Source organism: Myotis davidii, unplaced genomic scaffold, assembly GCF_000327345.1.
Source record: "Myotis davidii unplaced genomic scaffold, ASM32734v1 scaffold1065, whole genome shotgun sequence".
In the NCBI taxonomy this organism is placed as follows: Eukaryota; Metazoa; Chordata; class Mammalia; order Chiroptera; family Vespertilionidae; genus Myotis; species Myotis davidii.
The window spans coordinates 1,362,884-1,383,439 of NW_006297281.1; the positions used below are offsets into that span (position 1 = coordinate 1,362,884).

Genomic DNA, 20,556 nt, shown 5'->3' on the forward strand with positions numbered 1-20,556 from the left:
TGCCCTTTCCAACTGCCCCCTTCAGTACCTGTACACAGAAGAGCCTGTGGGTGTTCATTTTACAGGATTCCTAATTGTGGCAACTGAGCACATTTGCCATGTATGTCTAGCAGCTCCTGTGAGGACAGCCTTTATTACATACTAGAGGCCTGGTGCACGAAATGTGTGCACTGGGGTGGGGGGTTCCCTCAGCCCGGCCTGCACCCTCTCGCAGTCCAGGAGCCCTTGGGGGATATCCGACTGACAGCTTAGTCGGACATCCTTAGAACTGCTGTGGAGGTGGGAGAGGCCCCCGCCACCACCACTGTGTTGCCAGCCTTGAGCCCAGCTTCTGGCTGAGCAGTACTTCCCCTGTGGGAGCGCACTGACCACCAGGGGGCAGCTCCTGTGTTGAGCATCTGCCCCCTGGTGGTCAGTGCGCGTCATAGCGACCAGTGGTTCCACTGTTCGGTTGATTTGCATTAGCCTTTTATTATATAGGATATATTTAAAATTACATTGCTGCTGCTTTTTCACTGTGAAACAATCCCAGAATACTTGTCTCTTGTACTCACATAGTGACAGCCAATCACAATCACTTCTATTTCTGACAGGTACCGAATACTGACGACTTAAATAGGGAAATTGTAGACGCACCAAGATTTCATATTTCATTTTTTTATTACCAATCAAAAATAAATTCCATATATTGTTTAGCAAATATTATCATTGTTTTGTGACAAAAGACACAAGAGTCATAACAACAAAACTCCCCGAGAGTCAAACTCATAACAATGCCAAAATAAATCACAAATATATACAAATTAAAACCTTATGCAAAATAAATATGTTACTTGCTATGGTGGCTGTGACTTGCCTACCCATTTGGAGGCCATCCCTCACACAGGAAGACAGGTAGGGATGGGCCAATTCCAGGGTAGAGCTCAGCCCAGGAACCAGAAGTTGGAATAGGAAGTGAAAAATTGCACTGGGAGGAGGAAGTCATCGGACCAGTAATATTTGGAAATAATTACGACCCTTTGCAAGAAGTGATTATAAATGGGGAAGGGAAGGGAAGAACGGGGGAGGAGGGAACTGTTGGTAGTAACCGTGTGTGCAAAGAGGTAGCGTGGAAGTGTGCGTACCCGCTTTATTCACACACACTCACTTGGTTCAGGCCAATGTGCTTGGCCCTGCCTGGCTCCCAGGTCTCAAAAACACAGCTTTGCAAGCTTCCATGTGGACTCAGAAAGCTGTGCGTGTAGGAAACAAATGGGTTTCCCCACAGGGAACAAAAAGGTCCAGTGTCTTTTTTTCCTTCTGGCTGAGAACCCATGGGTATCACCACCTTCTCTCCAAACTTTTAGGAATAGATTCTGTGACTGGTCAGGGGTAGGTATACTTGGTGCAAGACATTTCCTGGTCTCAAGACTTAGGGCTCTCCAGGCACCTGAAGAGCAGAGCCCTTTAGGAAAGGAGCGAATAGACAATACTCAGGGGGAGGCCTGCAGTCTCCCCCACCTGATCTTGGGCAACTGTTCCCCCCGACAAAAGGGCCAACTCGGACCTTGGTCCCGCAGCCTCCCCAGCAGTGGGAAGCCTGGAGCTGTGCAGCAGGGCCTGACTCAGCCCCAGGGAAAGGTGCTGGGGAGGGCTTCCTGTGGGCGTGGAGCTCTGAACCCCCAGCTTCAGCACAGGACAAGCTGACGGCCCACACTAGGATCACGGACCTGGGGGAACGTGGCCACCAGTTGTGTGCCCTGGAGGCTGAAACCTTTCCTGGGTATGAAAGTGTGTAAATAGGAAGGTCAGCCTCAGCCACGGAGAGAGGGCATGGAGAACCTGCTTAGGCTGCTTCCTCCACGTCCTCTGTTCTCAATCCCCAAGAGACCTCGGGGTTTAGATTGGAAGTAGGGAGCCTGGAAAGCAGAGTTCAAGGGTCAGACTGGACTTTGGTTGTGGGGTGGGAAGGGGATGGTATTACTTGCTAACAATGCAAATACTTGTGACTAGATTCCCTCCTAGAACCAAGAGGAGTATTGCAGACAAGTCACCTCTAATGTAGATGCTGTCCCAACCCACGGGAAAGCCTTTGGTAAAGAGAGGGCAGCCTGGGAAGCAGGGGGAGCAATCTGAAAGGCGGGAGACACTGCCTAACGCGTCAAGTCAGCCCTACTACAAGGGAACAGCTGTCCAAAGGAGTAGATATGAGGCAAAACAATGGGGCCAGGGTTGAGAGTCCCAGTGGCCCCCACCAGGAGAGCCCATCAGCAGAGTTTCAGAAATTCCTGGATCCAGCGAGTGACAGGAGCAGGGCTACTCCTCTGTAGCTGGGAGTATAATGCCCCCGATCACAGCTCCCCAGAATCCCTTGACCTTGGCGACGTCAGACAAGCCTCAGTGCACATGTCCAGGCAGTTGTTCTCAATGCTATTTGGTTCTTTGCTTCCTGGGAAGCACTGTCTTCCTCCCAAGAGAAAATCTTCCTCCCGCAGCTGCTGGGACCCGTCTCTGGAGGACAAGGAGCAGAAAGAGTCGGCTCCCTGAGTCGGGACATAGCCGGGTTGTGGCTGGGAGCAGATTATGGCTATTGCTTCCCGGGGTGAGAAACCCCATCCAAAGTTTTTGTGGGGAAAAAATTTTTTTTAAATAAAATCCTTAACCCTGTCTTCCCTTCCCCATTCCCTTCCCCCAATGACATTTCAAAAGAGGAGCAATGAGCCTAGAAACTCCAGTACAAAATCTGCCTTGTGGTGGCTACTCGCCACCCACAGTCCAGGGCTAGGCAGCTCCGTCTGGCCTGACAGGCTCCTTCGCTTCAGGTGGGCCCACTGGGGCGGCCCCCGCGGAGCTGGCGGGGGGCCCCGGGCCCTCCTGTCAGATGGCGCTCTCAGGGGAAGCTCTGTGCAGCGTGGCGTTGCGCTCGTTGAGCAGAGTTGTGGTCTCGTCCACCACAGGCAACTCAGGCTTCTCCGCCAGGTTCTCCGTGCAGATGGTGCACCCGTCCAAGGGAAACTGAGGGCTGGTCTCCATCCGTGAGGCCAGCAGCCCATTCTGGTACTGTTGGCGGGTGATCTGCAAGAGGAGCAGTGAGAGTCAGTAAGAGCAGGAGCTGGGAGGCCAGTCTCACCAGTGGCCTGGGGAAGCAGAGCCGGCAGGATGGAGGCTGCAAGTCCAGGTGCGAGGATGTGCCAGGGGGAGTCTCCGGAAACCTGTCACAAGAGTTAGCAGCTGGAGCAAGAAGGACTCTCACGTGGGCCCTGTGTTCCGGGTGGCGGGGGAAAGAAAGAGTTGCTGATTCCTGAGGCCAGACCGAGGCTAGGGAAGCACTCACCTTAATATACTGCAGGTCCATGAGCGCCCGGACACTGAAGTCGGAGATGTACTGGCCCAGGACGGAGCTGCCGAGCTGGTTGCTGCTGCCTGCCAAGGGGGCCGGGCTCGAGAGGTCTGTGCGGTCCGGGCAACTGAGGGAGGCCGAGCGGCTCAGGCAGGTGGGGTGCGATGGGGAGCGGTCTGTGGGGAGAAAGAGGCTGTCAGGCCACGACAGGCACCACCCTGGACTGCGGTGCCCTCCTGGCTAGCCCTGTCCCATGGATGCCAGGGGATGCTACCCCCACTGGGAATGGAAACACTTGTTAAGGACAGTCAGAAGCTTTAACCTCATCAAAGCAAACGAGTTAGTTTGTTTAGCAGTGTTGTGCAATAACTATTAAAAAGTCTAACAAAACAGAAAACAAAAACCAAAGACTCAAAAGTTTATGGGTACCAAACCCTAACAACTGATCGGTCCAGGTTGGTTACCCTCGTGTGGCGGCTGCTCTCATCTCAGTAACAGCTCATGTCAATGGACACAAACCGCATACCTTTAAATTATATTAAAAGAAAAATTACACAATTTGCACTCTCATCTCTCTCATACACACACCCCTCAACATGATACCTGCTCATAACTAAAAATGCTCTTAAGACGTCAAACATTTGTTCTGCACATGAGCTGTTCTGTGTGGACAGTCCCACCCACTGACTGCTGAGCCCCAGCCTGACCGGGGGCAGGGGGAGCATGTTCCTTCCCCAGGAACTAGAGGCCCCAGATCGCCAGGCTTCCCATCCCAGCTAGTGCCAGTCCCCTCCTGGGAGGCAAAGCCTGGCAGTGTTGGCAGTGCCTCCTCCCGCCACCAGGGCAGCTCAGGCCTCGTTCCATTGACTAACCAGGGGAGCGGGATGACTCAACCTCAAACGAGGAACACACTCCTTATTTTGAAAAAGAAACTGCACCCATTATTGTGCTCTTATTTTTTAAAATATTTATAAGGCAATGAAATCCACAAAGAAGTTCATTGTGAAGGCATGCTGGCTGGTTTCAAACAAACAGGAAATAGACTAAGCTGATACGCTTAGTTAAGGACTAAGTTACTAACTAACTACCGAGTTAGCCGTTCTAACAAATAGCTCAGTGAAGAGAGCAAACATCAGTGACTGAATGACCAATGGAGCTTTGAGCAAGTGAGGCTGCATCAGTAATGCACCGTCTTTGAGCTTCAGTCAGAAAACAAGGAAAATATAGTCTGGATATTCTACAATTGGGTAGTGTACGACTGTTAGAGCAGGGAGGGGGAAGCTTTTTCTGCCAAGGGCCATTTGAATATTTATAACATCATTCAAGGGCCATATAAAATTACCAACTTAAAAATTAGCCTGCTATATTAGCCTAAATACTTCATTAACTCACCCCTAATGCCTTGGCAGGGCCAGACCTAATGGTTTCACAGGACTTCTATGGCCCAAGGGTAGGACATTCCCCACCCCTGCATTAGAGGATCATGTGCATGTATCACTTATTCTAAACTAAGTAACACCTCGGATTAAGTTCTAGAAGAAAACAAATACTGGGGAGAGCAACCTTTCACATTAATGGGAGCATTTGAGATCTTGCTTCCTGGCAACTGTTATCAGTTTAGTTCAAATAAACTCTTACAAAAACTAAAAAAAAAACAAAAAACACACACAAAAAAACACTTCACATTAATTATTTGCTTTTAATTAATGCTTATCAACATGCCAGAACAGGAAATTAATTTAAAACCAACACAGATTGGTGACATGGCCTATTAAAAATAGAGGTCCTGCCCTAACTGGTTTGGCTCAGTGAATAGAGCATCGGCCTATGGACTGAAGGGTCCCAAGTTCGATTCTGGTCAAAGGCACATACCTTGGTTGCAGGCCTATCCCCAGTAGGGGGTGTCCAGGAGGCAGCTGATTGATGTTTCTCTCTCATCGATGTTTCTAACTCTCTATCCCTCTCCCTTCCTCTCTGTAAAAAATCAATAAAATATATTTAAAAAAAAATAAACACTATTGCCAAAACCGGTTTGGCTCAGTGGATAGAGCGTCGGCCTGCGGACTGAGAGATCCCGGGTTCGATTCCGGCCAGGGGCGTGTACCTGGGTTGCGGGCACATCCCCAGTGGGAGATGCGCAGGAGGCGGCTGATCGATGTTTCTCTCTCATCGATGTTTCTGGCTCTCTGTCTCTCTCCCTTCCTCTCTGTGGAAAATCAATAAAATATTTAAAAAATAAAATAAAATAAACACTATAGAGACTTATGAACTACCACGGTATCTATCTTCCAGATTTCCATATCCACTAAAAAAAAAAAAAAGAGGTCCTAAAGAAAAGTACAACAAAATATGAAGCATCTGCTTCTGAATAATGAAATTATAATGCTTATTAATTTTCTTTTTTTCCCCTATGAGCTATGTTACTTTTATGATTAAAACAAAGCAATATGTGTAACAAAAATGGAATTTTTTAATTTGGTAATTCTACTTCTAAAAGAATATTCTAAGGATATAATCTCAAACACAGGTGACATTTTTCATAGAGGTTTACGTCATGGTATTATTTAGCATATAGACCCCCATGAATATGGATAAAGGGAGTAACAAATGAAGGCACACCTGCCTGGTGAACTCTGTGTAGCTCTAACAAGAAAGCTTATGGAAAAGTATCTCTGCTCCCATATTACATAAGAACATCAGGATTCAAACCCCGTATGCACAACTCCTGGCCACATGTGAAACAAGAAAGTGCAAAAGAGGCAGAGGGAGGCTGGCCAGTGAAGGCCAAACGGCCCATCTGCTCTCATCAGACACCCCCTGCTCAGAGCCATTACCGGCGTCCTGCTTCCCGTCACAGCCAAACGTTTGTCGTGTTCGAAAGGGACCAGTGACTTCTCAGTCACCTTCAACATTTTTTAGAAGAGGATCAATAGTAAAGTGTGCTTTGGTGCAGTTTAGAAGAAAAAACCGGATGCAGGAATATAAAGTGGGAAACAGCTGCCTGCAGTGCTAGGCTTTCTGGCCGGTGGAGGCTCAGGAGCTGCTCTAGGTTACGCACTGAGCCCCGAGCTCGGAACTTCCTCAGGGCTCACCGGGCCGGGCCAGGGCTCTGGTGACAAGGCCAGCACCTCCCGCCACCATCTGCTGCCTTGGATCATGGGGGACAGGGATGCTGCCAGTGAGTAGGAATCAGTCTAGACAGCACGCGCGTGCGTGCACACACCTCCTCAAAAGCTGAAGAACCTTCAGGAACCTCTTCCAGGGCCAGGGCAAAGCCATCCAGTAACTGAGCTCTAGGCCAAGCTGGCTCTCAAGTGTGAACAGGTGGGGAGCCCCAGTGCCTACTGGGACAGGTTAATGCAGCTGTGGTGTGTGGGCTCAGGCGACAGGTGGCAGTGCAATATTCTCCGCCATGCCATGTTACCTGAGAGCCAGGAGAGCAGGGAGTTCTGCTTGCCAGGCGGACACCCGACCTGGGATGAAGGCACTGGAGCAAAAGAGGAAAAGGTCAGTGCTGGGTGAGGTCCAGGTCAGGAGGCAGGACATGGAGCCACAGGAATGGGCTGGAGAAGCAGACCTGTGTCCAGGCTCCCCTGGGCAGTGAGGGGCTCAGTGGGAAAGGAGACACGGCTTTGACAGGGAGGAGCTGGGCAGACTCACGAGCCCTGCTCAGAGAAGGGCAGGTGCTGGCAGAGGCGCCCAGAGCTTCCACAGTGGATACAGAGCCCAGAAGACATCCCTTCCCCTTCCGGCCACTCCAATGGGAACTGAGAGCCTCCAGGCCAAGGGACAGAGCACAGGACCATGACCCAGGCCCCTGAGGTGCCAGGGGCAGAGAGTGCCTGGAGGAAATGTCCCATGACTGAATATCCTTCTCAACAAGATTTCCCCAGGCTGGACGCTGAGCAGTCCTCCCTGGGCCGCCAGTCTGAAACCCGGGTCCAAAGCCTGGCTCCTCCTCTCCCCTCCCCTCTCTCACAGGCCGGCTTGTGCTGGTGGGGGCAGAGCTGTGTCAATAGCCATGGATGCCCTGCCCCCCACGGGGTCCTCTTTGTCAACAACAGGCACAGCCGAGGCTCCCAGAAGCTACGGCACCTGCCTCATCTGTGGCCTGTCCCCCGGCACCAAAGTGGACTCCACTCTCCAGCCCACAGCCACCCAGGCCCCTCTCGTGGTTGGGGTGTGTGTCCCACGATGAGTGAGGAGCTGTGCTGGCCCCTTTGGCAAGGGGCACCTGAGCTACCCAGGACTGGGGAAGCAGAGGGCACTGCGGTGGCCAGAGAGGTCCTTCCTTGGTCTTTCCATAACCTCTCTTGGAGGTTGTCCAGTACCCTCTTTGCCCCAAGTCCCTTTATTCCATCACAACCAACCCTTAACCAAGAGGCAGTGGCTAAGCCATGAGAAACCAAACCTGCCTGTAACCTGCCCTGGCCTGGCTCCCAACTTCAGGCACTTTGGACGCTTTCACCCAATCCCTTGGTTGCCCTCTCCCAGGCTTCATAGGCAAGACCCACAGCCTCCCTCCACATGCCCACTCTCTCAACTCCCCGCCTGCCATGATGGCTCGTAAGGGTCACCATGGCCCGTGGGCCCACTGGCCCATTCTACTCTCAAAGGCCATCGACAGCTTCCTGCTTCCTATCACAGCCATACACCATCGACTTTCTGGGGCTCCCCGACTCATCCTTACTCCCAGTCTTCCTCCCCTCTGGCAGGCAGGCCGCCCCACCACCTCAGGACACACTCTCGGCTCCCTCCAGGCTTTTGCTCAGAATCCCACCCACCCCACTCCATCCTCTGAATCATTGCTCTTCCAGGCCACCTTTTCTAGGCCCAGACCTCACAGGTCTCCCTCTCCTCGAAACACCCAAGTTAGGAGCCATCTCAATGCCAAGGAGCTGGGGGCCACTCACTGCTGCTCCCACTCCAGCCGCTGGAGTGCAGCCAGTGCAGCCCAGCCACTCACCAGCGGTTAGCGAGGACAGCGCCATGGTCCCGTAGTAGGAGAAGGCACCTGTCTCAAACTTCATGTTCTCCTTCCCAGCCTCCACCTCCACCTTCCCCTGAAAGAACACAGGGTTAGGGTTATAGAGTGAAAAGCAAAAAACAACAACAAAAAGATGAGGCAAGAGGGAGACATGAGGGCCGAAACCGGTTTGGCTCAGTGGATAGAGCGTTGGCCTGCGGACTGGGAGGTCCCGGGTTCGATTCCGGTCAAGGGCATGTACCTGGGTTGCGGACACATCCCCGGTGGGGGATGTGCAGGAGGCAGCTGATCGATGTTTCTCTCTCATCGATGTTTCTAACTCTCTCTATTTCTCTCCCTTCCTCTCTGCGAAAAATCAATAAAATATATTTTAAAAAAAAAAAAGAGGGAGACATGAGGGGTGATGGCACCGTGAGCTGCTCGGAAGAGGATGGGTGATGGGGAGCCCAGGCCCAGAGCAGGCTGCATAGTCTCGGGGCAGGAAAGCCCTGCAGCCCACATTTCCCAGTGAGGCAGCAGGTGTGGGCAGGCTCACCTGCAGGATGAGGATGAAGTAGTCGGCCGGCTTGTTCCGGGTGTACAGATAGTGGTGCACATAGTATTTGTTGTGCTCGTCAAACTTGAGTTCCTGAATGACGTCTGGGTACTTGAGCAGCCGAAGCAGGATCTTCTCTGATATCAGAGCAGGGCTGAACTGGGGGACTTCTGCAAGGGAGAGGGGGACTGCACATGAGACCTGCCACTGCAGTACAGGGACAGCTCCCTCACTGCCAGGCTCTTCCCTTCGGTTCCACCCTGGTCAGACTGGAGTCTGTTGGCCTTGAATGGTAGCTCCTGCACTACCCGGGCATGATCTTGGACAATTACTTAACCTGCATATCAGTTTGCTCATCTGTAAAATGGGGGTTAAAAACTTCAGAGTGGTTGTGAGGTTAAACAGAACAATACATGTAAAGCACTTAGACATATCCTTGGCACAAGGAAAGTGCTTGATGACTGTTATCATCATCGATATCATCCATACCCTGGCAGAAAAAATAAAGGAGAAGGAATTACTGAAGTCTGACTGGGATAGGGGGAGGGAGTAGGCAGGTGTCTTTCTAATCCATCGCCCAGGCCCCCAAGGGAGCTGTGAATCAGGGGTGAGAAGAAATATGACATTGATTTACAGGTCAAGTCCGGTACATGAGGCAGAGGGGAGGCGGGAGAGACAAGGACAGAGCTAGATGCAGGCTCCTCAGAGGTGATGAGCCAGGCAAGGGCCGCGCGCTGTACCTGGGCAGGCCCACAGCACATGCAGGAGCCTCCTTCTCCCTCCCACTCCACAGCCTCGATGGGCCTGTCTCAGGTTCTCCTGAGGCTTATTTTCAAAACGAACTTGGTACTTTCTAGAAGTCTGCAAATCACAGGGCATGTCCAGGTGGGAGCTGCCTCGCCCCTCCAGAGGCAGCGGGGTTTCCCTGCACCTTGCATCCGTGTGGCCTCATCCCAGGAGGGGAGTAGCCAGAGGCCCCGTCCTTCTCCCGCTGTGACCGTCCCACCAACAGTGAAGGCCATCCTCTCGCTCTTACCCGTGGACAGAAAGCGGTGAGCAGCCAGGAGGAGCTGAGGTGAAATTTTCACCTTGAGCTCATTGTCAGTATCCTTGAAGGCTGAGAAGTCCCGTTTGTTCTTCTCAGATACCCGTTTCCGGCTTCGGTTGTCAGCTGCGAGAGAATGAACTGGAGCTGAGCACGCTGTCCCCACAGTGGACTCGGGAACAGACTGGACCCTGCCCACCAGCTGCCGGCTCTGCCGCCCCTCCCTCCACACGGAACCTGCAGTGCCTGGGCCGGGGCAAGTCCCCGGGCTCATGCTGAGCCACAGAAGCCAAGAGGAGCCAGCAGCCTCCAGTCCCTGCTCCAAGCAGTACGCTCCCAGGTCGTGCGGGCCTGTGTCCCTGCATGGTGGCCTCCCCATCAGGCCAGCAGACGCCAGGCCTGAGCGGGAAAGGGACACTGGGCCTGTGGGGGTGGACTCACTGTACATATCGGACTCGTCCAGGATCTCGGACTTGATGATCTCCTCAATGACGTCCTCCAGGGTGACCAGGCCCAGGACCTCGTAGAAGGGGTCCCCTTCCCCCTCGTTGTTCACCTTCTGCACGATGGCCAGGTGGGACTTCCCTGGGGGACAACGCAATGAGTCAGACCAGAGCAAAGGGACCAATCATGAGACTCCTCCACCAAAATGTTAACACACCTGAGTCACTGGGGTGGGGTCAGGGGTAGTTTTTTCCCCTTTTCTATATTTCCTGGAGTTTCTATTGCAAACAGATACTGCTTTTATGAAAAGGAAAACCAGAAGTATTTTTTTACCCACAAGGCATTACGGACCATTGGCTTAAATAGAATGAAAAGGGCAAGGCCCTCCTGGGGAGGGGAAGACCCACACTGACAACTCGTGGACAGAGAAGCCATATGTCATAGGCAGGCAAGTGCCAGCTGGGCACGGGCTCAGAGGATGCCCACCTTCCCTGGCTTCAAGGGCCATTCACAATACCTCCCCCAGCTCCTTGGCAGAGCCCTCCCCCCCCAAGTAACCTGGGGCCAACACTGTCCAAGGCAAAGGCTCTGCATTCCCAAAACCAGGGGTCCTCAAACTACAGCCTGCGGGCCACATGCAAATACAAATATTGTATTTGTTCCCGTTTTGTTTTTTTACTTCAAAATAAGATATGTGCAGTGTGCATAGGAATTTGTTCATAGTTTTTTTTTTAAACTATAGTCCGGCCCTCCAACGGTCTGAGGGACAGTGAACCGGCCCCCTGTTGAAAAAGTTTGAGGACCCCTGCCCAAAACCATTAACAAATTAGTAGCCCAGTATAATTAGGCCAGGCAGGCACTGTAATTAGAGAAAGGCCACCCTTTCGACCTAAAGCAAGAGAAAGATAGAAAGGGGTTGGGGGGAAACTTTCCACAGAAGCTTTGTGGGTGGCTGAGTGCCCTCCTGGTCCCCCCCCCCCGACTCTTGTGCCCCAGAACCCAGTGTGTGACAACAGGAGACCCGGCCCACACTCCGGGGTGAACAAGGTGTGCCCCACACAGGGGGACACAGATTTGCAGCAGCCTCAGGGAGAAAGCCCTGGGAGAGCTGTGAAGGTCAAGTCAGATTTGTCACAGATTCCCCTTTACAATCCGGTCTGAGGGCCTCACTCTCAGGACGTCCCTGTCGACCAGGTTCTCCAGATCCTGAGGCCACAGCAAACCCACCAGGCCCAGCATGCGCCCTTCAGAGCTCCTGGGGGCCTCTTAGGGAGAAGAGATGCCAGTCCTCACAGCCAGCATTTGGAAAAACAAATGGAAAGTGCCTGAGGGCACCCGTGTGAAGGGGGAGTGCTGTCCTGTGAAACATCCTCGCACACAGTGCTGGTCACACGGTACCGACCTCCAGCTTGGAGTTGTGGTCAAAACACTTCCAGGACCTTGCTGGACAGACCACGGCTAGACTCAGCTAAAGATTCCCGTCTTCTAGCGATGAGCCAGCGAGAGCAAGTGACCTGCCAGGGCCCGAGCCTGGCCTCCCCACCTGCCAGAGGCGGCCCTGAGGAGAGCCCTCTAGAGAAAGAGTGCTGAGGGCCAGTGCAGCCAGCTTAGCCCAGGTCCTCCGACGGGAACCAGAGTGCAAGCAGGCAGCTTCTATCACCTTCCCGACCGGCATGCTCTAGTGGCTGTGTTGCCCAGTGCTGCGGGAGACAGGCAGGCCCTCACAGGGCTCTGGTTGGTGGGCAGGAAAACAGGCACATTTCAGGAGGCCGATTTGGCAGCAGGTCTCAAAACCAAGGGTCCCTAACCTTGGCCTCAGAAATTCCACTTGTAGGAACTTACCCTATGGATGTAATCTTCACTAAAGCAGAAAGACACAAAAGCAAAGGGGTCATCAAAACTTTTTTTTTCACAGCCTCAAACCAGAGACCATCTGAATCAATTGCAATGGAGCAGGAGTGCGGGACAGGGGCTACTGCTGCCTGGGGAGAGGCAGCAGGGCCTGAGGGACGAAATGTGGAACGAAACCTGAGACAGGCCATTAGTGGAAAAGCAAGTGATAGATAGGACTGAATGCATGGTGCCATCTGCCTGCATGGAAATGGGGGTGAAGGGTGGAGAGGGCCTTGAACTGTCTGGAAGAGGTAACAGTGGTCATCTTTGGGGGCTTTTGAAGTTGGGGGGGCTAGTTTCACTCTATTCACTTCCATATTCTATTTGATGGGCATGTTTCACTTCCATATATATTTTTTTCTATCTATATTTTTTTTGACAAAAATATTAAGGAGAGCCTGGCTGGTGGGGCTCAGTGATTGAGTGTTGACCTATGAACCAGGAGCTCACAGTTCAATTCCTGGTCAGGGCACATACCCAGGTTGCGGGCTCCATCCCCAGCCGATCAATGATTCTCTCTTATCATTGGTGTTTCTATCCCTCTCTCCCTCTCCCTTCCTCTCTGAAATAGATAAAAATATGTTTTAAAAAATATTAAGGAGAAACACAAAATTAAGGGGAACTGGTAAGAGTCTAGGGTGAGCAAGGCATTGCGGCACAAGGAGCCCAGGAATGGGGTGAGTCTCTGAATGCTGCCCAGTTAGCAGCACCTGCTTATACCCTAGGAATCAGAAACCAGCAGATTCAGCATCAATAATCGGAGAAAATGTCCCCCCACTGAAACCTCCAATCAACCCATGATCAAGGGTTGCACTAGGCTTCACCGGGAAAGGCTGGTGGTTCCTCTAAAAGACAGAAATATCCTCCTGTGGGTGAAATGCATGGATTTCTTGTGCTGGATTGGGGGCCACTCTTTGCCTCCCTGCCTGCTTTCAGAGGCTCCTGTCTGTGGAACCCACTGGTGTGTGTGGCACCCTCTAGTGGCAGCACCATCAAGACGAGTACCTTGCAGATGTGCTGGCCTGGGGCACTGCCCACTCACCCCTTCTCTGCATGCTAAAGAGCCTGGCGCACTGGCGCTGACTGTGGCCGGCTGGTTGCGGCCCCACACAAAGGGCTAGTCAGTCACCCGCTGCTGACCCGGCCTGGGACTCTGGGCTGTGTCTGCCTTTTCTAATTTGTCTGCCCTTCCCAAAGTCAGCAATGCCTGCAGTGGTGGGGGTCTCAAGCTCAGGCTGCAGTCTCTGACGAGGGGCCGCTCTCCCTCCTCCAGCAAGCTCCTGGTGTTCTGACCTCAGGCCGTCCCTGTCCTCTTGATTCAGGAGGGCACCTGGTCCCTTGCCTTGTGAGTTTAAATAAAAACTATATGTTAAGGTGTCTCAAATAAATACTTGCAACCCAGGCCTCTTCTGTGCCCTCCAGACTCCTACTGCTTGCTGATAGCTAGAGCCAAGTGGATGTCTAACACCTAGGATTTACTATCAAAACCAAGCCCCTGCTCTTCCTCCCATCTCCCTCTCTCCAATTGATCAGCATGGAGAGAAAAAACTCTGCCTCCTCTATTTCTCTACCCTTCTACATCCAACCCTTTCAGCAGACCTATCAGCTCTGCTTACAAGAGCCTCCTCCGGCAGCCTGCACTGCCGCTGTTCCATTCTGGGCCACAGGCATCTCCTTCTCACCCGGAGGGTGGGAACAGCCTCTCACCATCTCCCTGCTTCACCCTGAACCCGAGTCCACCCTCAACACAGAACCAAGGGGGCCCCTTACAGGGAAGTCAGGTTGTCTTACACCTTACTCCACACAGAAGCCACATTCCTCCGTGGCCAGGTCCCAGACACCCCTCATGCTGACCCCTAACCCATCTCCTACTCCGCTCTCCTGTGCTCTGGTCAGTCTCAGCCTCCTTGTTGTCCCTCAAACATCTAAGGCTGCTCCCTTAATCTGGCTGTCCCTCCCCTTCACATCTGCTTAGCTCGCCCCACCTTTATGTCTCTGTTCAAATGTCACCCTTCTGGTGAGGGCCTCACTGACAGCGACCCCTCCTCTAGCACCCCAAGCTGGTCATCAGTTTATTACCTGAAATAAATGATATAACATGCTTACTCACTTTACTTATGGTTTATAGCTCCTCTCCTCTTACTAACTGCGAGTCCATTATAGCAGGGCTTCAGTCTGTATTCCCCAAACATAGAAGTCTGTTCAGTAAGTGTTCAGTGAATGTTTATGGGGAATGAGTTTGTTCACACAGGGAGGCTAGCAGCAAAAGGATTATTTGAATTTTAGTAATTAAGAAGTTTCTATAATTCAAAATTACTGTTAACTCATTTACCATCTATATATATATATAAAAGCCTAAGCGACCATTACGACCGGTCATTCGGTCAACAGATCACTATAACGTGCACTGACCACCAGGGGGAAGATGCTCAATGCAGGAACCGCCCAAGATGCTCAGCAGGAACCGCCCCCTGGTGGTCAGTGCGCTCCCACAGCCAACCTCCCACGGTCCCTCCCCCTGGCCAGTTAGGTGGTCAGTGTGCTCTCACAGCCAACCTCCCACGGTCCCTCCCCCTGGCCAGTTAGGTGGTCAGTGTGCTTTCACAGCCAACTTCTCACGGTCCCTCCCCGCAACCAGCCACCCTAATCAGTTGGCCAACCTCCCGCAGTCCCTTCTCCCGGACTGGGCTAGACGGCCCTGATCGCCGGCCAAGCTGAGGGACCCCGCCCGTGCACGCTTTCGTGTACCAGGCCTCTAGTTTAAAATGAGAGGATCAACTTAGGACTTACATGTTTATGATTTTCATTGTATGGAATTCAAATCTAACATAGAATTTTATTTTAATGAGTCTCCTCATCTTATTAGAGTTTCCATTCAACTGGATAACTGGATTTTGGAGGTAGCTGGGATGAGAAAGTAAACATGAAAATTTAAATAATACATCTACCCCAAAAGCTGAGAATCCCACATTTTTTAAAGCAGTCTTTATTTAAAAAAAAAAAAAAAAGACTGAAGAAATATACCTCAATGTTCATATTTGGCTGACCCATAAAAAACTGCTGACAGTTGACAAAATAAGAATCATATGATTTGGCCGAAACCGGTTTAGCTCAGTGGATAGAGCGTCGGCCTGCGGACTGAGGAGTCCCAGGTTCGATTCCGGTCAAGGGCATGTACCTGGGTTGCGGGCACATCCCCAGTGGGAGATGTGCAGGAGGCGGCTGATCGATGTTTCTCTCCCATCGATGTTTCTAACTCTCTATCTCTCTCCCTTCCTCTCTGTAAAAAAAATCAATAAAATATATTTTTTAAAAAAAGAATCATATGATTTAACCTAAAAGTATGGGAAATTAAGAATGGTTTTAGTTTTCTTTTTTTATACTTTTCTAAGTAGAAATTCCAAAATTTCCATAATTAATATCATAAATATTATAATCAGAAAGGTACACACACATTAAAGTAACTGTTAAAAGACTCTCTTGCCCAGTAGGTGTGGTTCAGTGGTTGAGTGTCGACCTATGAACCAGGAGGTCACATGCCCGGGTTGCCGACTCGAGCCCTAGCAGGGGCATGCAGGAGGCAGCTGATCAATGATTCTCTCTCATCACTGATGTTTCTATCTCTCTCTCTCCCTCTCCCTCTCTGAAATAAATAAAAATATATTAATTTTTTAAAAAAAACTCCCATACTGCTTCCTTTGGGACTTGGGGCTTCCTTAGCCTTTAATTCTAGCACTGCTAAGAACCTGGCTGTGGGAGAGGGGGACCTTAAAGCTGCTGTCCCTTGGTCTCCTCTGGGCCATACCTGGCTGCCAGCTTGCCCACCATGCCCTTCGTCACCAGGTTTCCAGCCAGGTCTCCTCCTAGGTTAGAGAACTGCTTCTAGAAACCCCAGAGGTGCCGGGCAGACCAGACAGCAAGCCCAGGCCTTTCCACTGCCCTCTCTCACCTGGAACAGGGGGAGGGAGCGAGAGAACTGAGACATGCGTTCAGGGACAACCCTTCCCCTGGCTCAGCCCTGGGTGCCCCAGCTCTTCCTTTCCCGGAACTTGCACGGCTATGAGGCCTGCTTGTGCCATCGGCCGACTGCTGTCCATGTACCGGGAGCAGGCTGAAGCTCGGCCAGGCCTACACTGTGACTTCGCTCCTCTCCATATCTGCTCACCCTCCTCCCACCCTAAGCCAGGAGCACAGCAGCTGCTCCGGACTCTTTGCTGGATACACATAGGTTGTCTCCGGAAGCCTAGGCCCCAGCCCCTGCTGTGTCCTCCTCCCTCACAAAGCTTTATCTTTCAAAGACCATTAGAAGGGCACATCACTAGGTACTGGGTTTCAAAGTCTACCGGAGTCCTGTGAGGGCCTTACTCACCAGCTCTGGCTGCTTTTCTCATGGGTTAGATCCAAAGGCCCCAGATCAGACATGGGTTCCACCACCCAAGATGCTGTCATCGGCATCCTCCTTACTGGCCTCCTCGGCAAGTCCCTCCTCCCACCATCCCAGGTCCCCAGAACTGGCCCTTAGCTCCCAGGCCCTCCCATCGGGCCCTCCCTTCTCTTCCCTCCACCCTGGCCACAGGTCACAGTAGGATTAAGTGACTATTAATAGTGCTGACCTCAACCAGCAGTAGGAGAGGGCCCAGCCCAGCCAGATGCAGGCAAGACAGGAGAGGGCCCAAGGGGACACACCAGCAGGCAAAGAATCCGGCACAGCTCTCCCATCCCACACGCCTAGCTCCCAGATGGGAGGGTGATCTCTGTAGAGGGCCGGGCTGGGAGGGCGAGAGGAAAATGTTTACTCAATGAGCAACTTAAAAGAACACTGAGGAGGTCTTTCATTTTAACATAAATTAATACATATTATCAGACCACAATGCCTGATACAGTAGTGCTGGAGAAAACAAGGACATTTTTTCTTCAGGATTTGGTAGTATGTGTCAAAATATAAAATGTGCAGGGACTGGACTCAGCCAATCTTCCACTTCTAGGAAAAACCTTAATATAAAGGAAGCACCCAAGCCAGTGTGCAAGGTGTGCCCAGGAAGGTCTGTCCAAGGTAGTTTACAACTGGTACTGCAGCCACTGAAAAAAGAGGCTCAGGTCAGAGATTTAAAGAAATGGTGCTCACTGACGGTATAAAGCAGAAAGTTACAGAACAGAGAGGAGCAATTTATAGTAGTTTTTTATGCTTTAGCTTAATGCATTTTAAAATCAATATGTATTATTTTACTCTTTCCTTTTATAATCAGAAGAGATAAGAACATCTCATTTTGAGAGGGGGAGAAAAGCAATATAGCTCATTGCTGACTTACTAGAAGAAAATGCAACAAAGCATTTCATACTTGGGGTGGTGGAATAAGTATCACTTTCACTTCTTAATCATTTTCCATGTTCTCAAAGTTTCTACAATAAATATATTACTTTAGTTTTACTTTTTTTGCTCCGTTCACCTCCACTGTGCAGTGTGCCATTGGTGGATGCCAGAATGAACTTAACCCTTTTCCTTCTGCTGCTAGACATGATTATTTCCAGTATGTTCCTACTGTTCCCGTTAAGTCCATCATTTTACCCATGTGAGATGACAATACATTTCAGGATGTACCCAGGTCAGAGGGTTCATGCATTGACAAATCTTTCAGAAGCTTCACAGTTTACACTCTCACCAGCACAAATTATATTCGGTGCTTCTTGAGCCATTCCTCAACCCCTCGCATGAGGCTAAATATACAGCAGGCCTTCAATAAGTCAGCCATTCAATAAATACCACCAATGAAAAGATTGTATTATAAACTGGTTATGTTTTTAAAGGAAAGAAATAAAAATGGAAGGCAAGACCAAGACAAAAAAGAATAGAGCAAAAATGAGAGAGAAGGTGATAGGAGGGTAGCCGAATGGAAAGGAAAAATGGAAAAACAAACATGGCCAAAACAGACAGGGGTCCACAGGGAAAAGGATTCCTACAGACTTCCCAAGAGACTTGGCCCACCATTCTGAGCCAGACACCTCCTATGCACACATAAGAGAGACCTGCTGTCCAGAACCTTTTAGAACAGGGTCTCCGAAGGGGGACTCATCCAACATAAATAAGCAATTTTGCCTTTTGTTTATACACAGGCTGACCAAGAACCCCGTAGGGAAACCCCAGGAATAAAGCAAGCACAAAGGCCTACAAAGGCCCGAGGCCACCCTCTCCACTCCTGCCAGCCCTGTCAATCAGCATGGGGGAAGCAGTAACCATAGAGTCAGGGCTGAGGGATTGGCCAAAGTAATTCAAAGTTATTAAGAAAACTATTTGAAACTGACTAAAGTGGCTCAGTGGAAGAGTGTCAACCTATGAACCAGGAGGTCATGGTTCGATACCTGATCAGGGTACATACCCAGGTTGCAGGCTCAGTCCCCAGTGGGGAACATGCAGGAGATAGCAGATCAATGATTCTCTCTCATCATTGATGTTCCTATCTCTCTCTCTCTCCTCTCTGAAATCAATAAAAACATATATTTAAAAAAGAAGAAAACTATTTGAAACCCAGGCTTACAGTCACAGTAGGTACTGACAAATCCCATCATAAGGATATTTTGTGCCTCGTAAAAGGATATAAAGGATGTGCTAGAGATAATATGAATAATAACTACTAGCAGACATCTAAAAATTATGGTTATGCCCTAGCCAGTTTGACTCAGTAGCTAGAGCGTCGGCCTGTGGACTGAAGGGTTCAAGGTTCGATTCCGATCAAGGGCACAAGCCCGGGTTGCGGGCTTGATCCTCAGTAGAGGGCATGCAGGAGGCAGCCGATCAATGATTCTCTCTCATCATTGATGTTTCTATCTCTCTCTCTCCCTCTCCCTTCCTCTCTGAAATCAATAAAAATTAAAAAAAATTAAAAAATAATAAAAATATATTTTAAAAAATAAATAAAAATTATGATTATTTCCCTGGCCAATGTGTGCACCAAAAAGCCAGGGCACATACCCAGGTTGCTGGCTCGATTCCAGATTGGGGTGCATGCCAGTGGCAACTGATCAATGTTTCTCTTTCCTCCTCTCCCTTCCTCTCTCTCTAAAAGATAAAAAACATATTTTTTTAAAAAAGTATGGTTATTTCAGCCCTAACCAGTTTGGCTCAGTGGATGGAGCATCGGCCTGCGGACTGCAGGGTCCCAGGTTCGATTCCGGTCAGGGGCATGTACCTTGGTTGCGGGCACATCCCCAGTAGGGAGTGTGCAGGAGGCAGCTGATTGATGTTTCTCTCTCATCGATGTTTCTAACTCTCTATCCCTCTCCTCTCCTCTCTGTAAAAAATCAATAAAATATATATATTTTTTAAAAAGTATGGTTATTTCATCTTTACCTCTTTAAAATGTGTTTATTTCATAATACATATATTAGAAAATAGTATATGTATATAACTATTGAGTGAATGGAGGTACAAATTTTAAAAATGTCTTTAACGAGGTGTATGATCACAAAAGCCTGGAGAGCTCCCTTCACAACAGCCCTGTAAAAATGGCCAGATCTTAGCTGTCTCTATCCCCAGTAGACACCTGGGTGTCCCCCTCAAGGCACACCTCCCCCCAGCTACAGAGCAGTTGGGGTAAACAAGGGGTGAGCATATTGTGATGAGCAGGGCCCAGGTGCTTCCCAGGTGCCTCAAGTATGATTGACCCTACTCTTTACAGGAGGAAACTGAGGCCCACAGAAGTCCTGTCTAGGACCAACCAAAGAGGGGTGAGCAAGCTGGGATTCAGAAATGGAACTTCTCTAAACAGCTTTCTTTTAGCCAGAATGCCCAGAGCATAAAGCTGTTGACAGAGGAGAAACCAAGATGGCGGCATAGGTAAACACCGGAAATTGCTGCCTCGCACAACCACTTCAAAAATACAACTAAAAGACAAAACGAACATCATCCAGAACCACAGGAAGGCTGGCTGAGTGGAAATTCTACAACTAGAAGGAAAGAGAAAAGCACACTGAGACTCAGAGGAGGTGCGGAAGTAAAGTGCAGAGGTGCAGAGGCGCGCGCAGAAAGGGCTGGCAGCTGAGGACACGGTTGTCTTTTTCTTTTCTTTTCTTTTTTTTAATATATTTTATTGATTTTTTACAGAGAGGACAGGACAGGTATAGAGAGTTAGAAACATCGATCAGCTGCCTCCTACGCACCCCCCACTGGGGATGTGCCCACAACCAAGGCAGATGTCCTTGACCGGAACCAAACTGGGACCCTTCAGTCCACAGAAAGACGCTCTATCCACTGAGCCAAACCGGTTAGGGCACGGTTGTCTTTTTCTTTTCTTTTCTTTTTTTGCTTTTTTTTTTTTTTTTTTTGTTTTCTTTTTTAC

The 20,556-nt window shown here is 50.2% G+C and overlaps 1 protein-coding gene across 1 annotated transcript in view; it reads right to left on the reverse strand.

Moving 5' to 3' along the window:
* Positions 1–451: 451 nt before the first annotated feature.
* The window catches only part of CNNM4 (cyclin and CBS domain divalent metal cation transport mediator 4), a 41,992-nt gene continuing 21,887 nt past the window's right edge, over positions 452–20,556 (reverse strand). The window contains exons 2-8 of the mRNA XM_006773072.1: positions 10,328–10,471; positions 9,878–10,012; positions 8,842–9,011; positions 8,286–8,382; positions 6,744–6,806; positions 3,314–3,495; positions 452–3,054 (exon numbers count right to left, since the gene is read on the reverse strand). Coding sequence (XP_006773135.1) covers positions 2,857–3,054; positions 3,314–3,495; positions 6,744–6,806; positions 8,286–8,382; positions 8,842–9,011; positions 9,878–10,012; positions 10,328–10,471 — 989 coding nt within the window. The 3' untranslated portion in view covers positions 452–2,856. The remainder of the gene's footprint in view (positions 3,055–3,313; positions 3,496–6,743; positions 6,807–8,285; positions 8,383–8,841; positions 9,012–9,877; positions 10,013–10,327; positions 10,472–20,556) is intronic.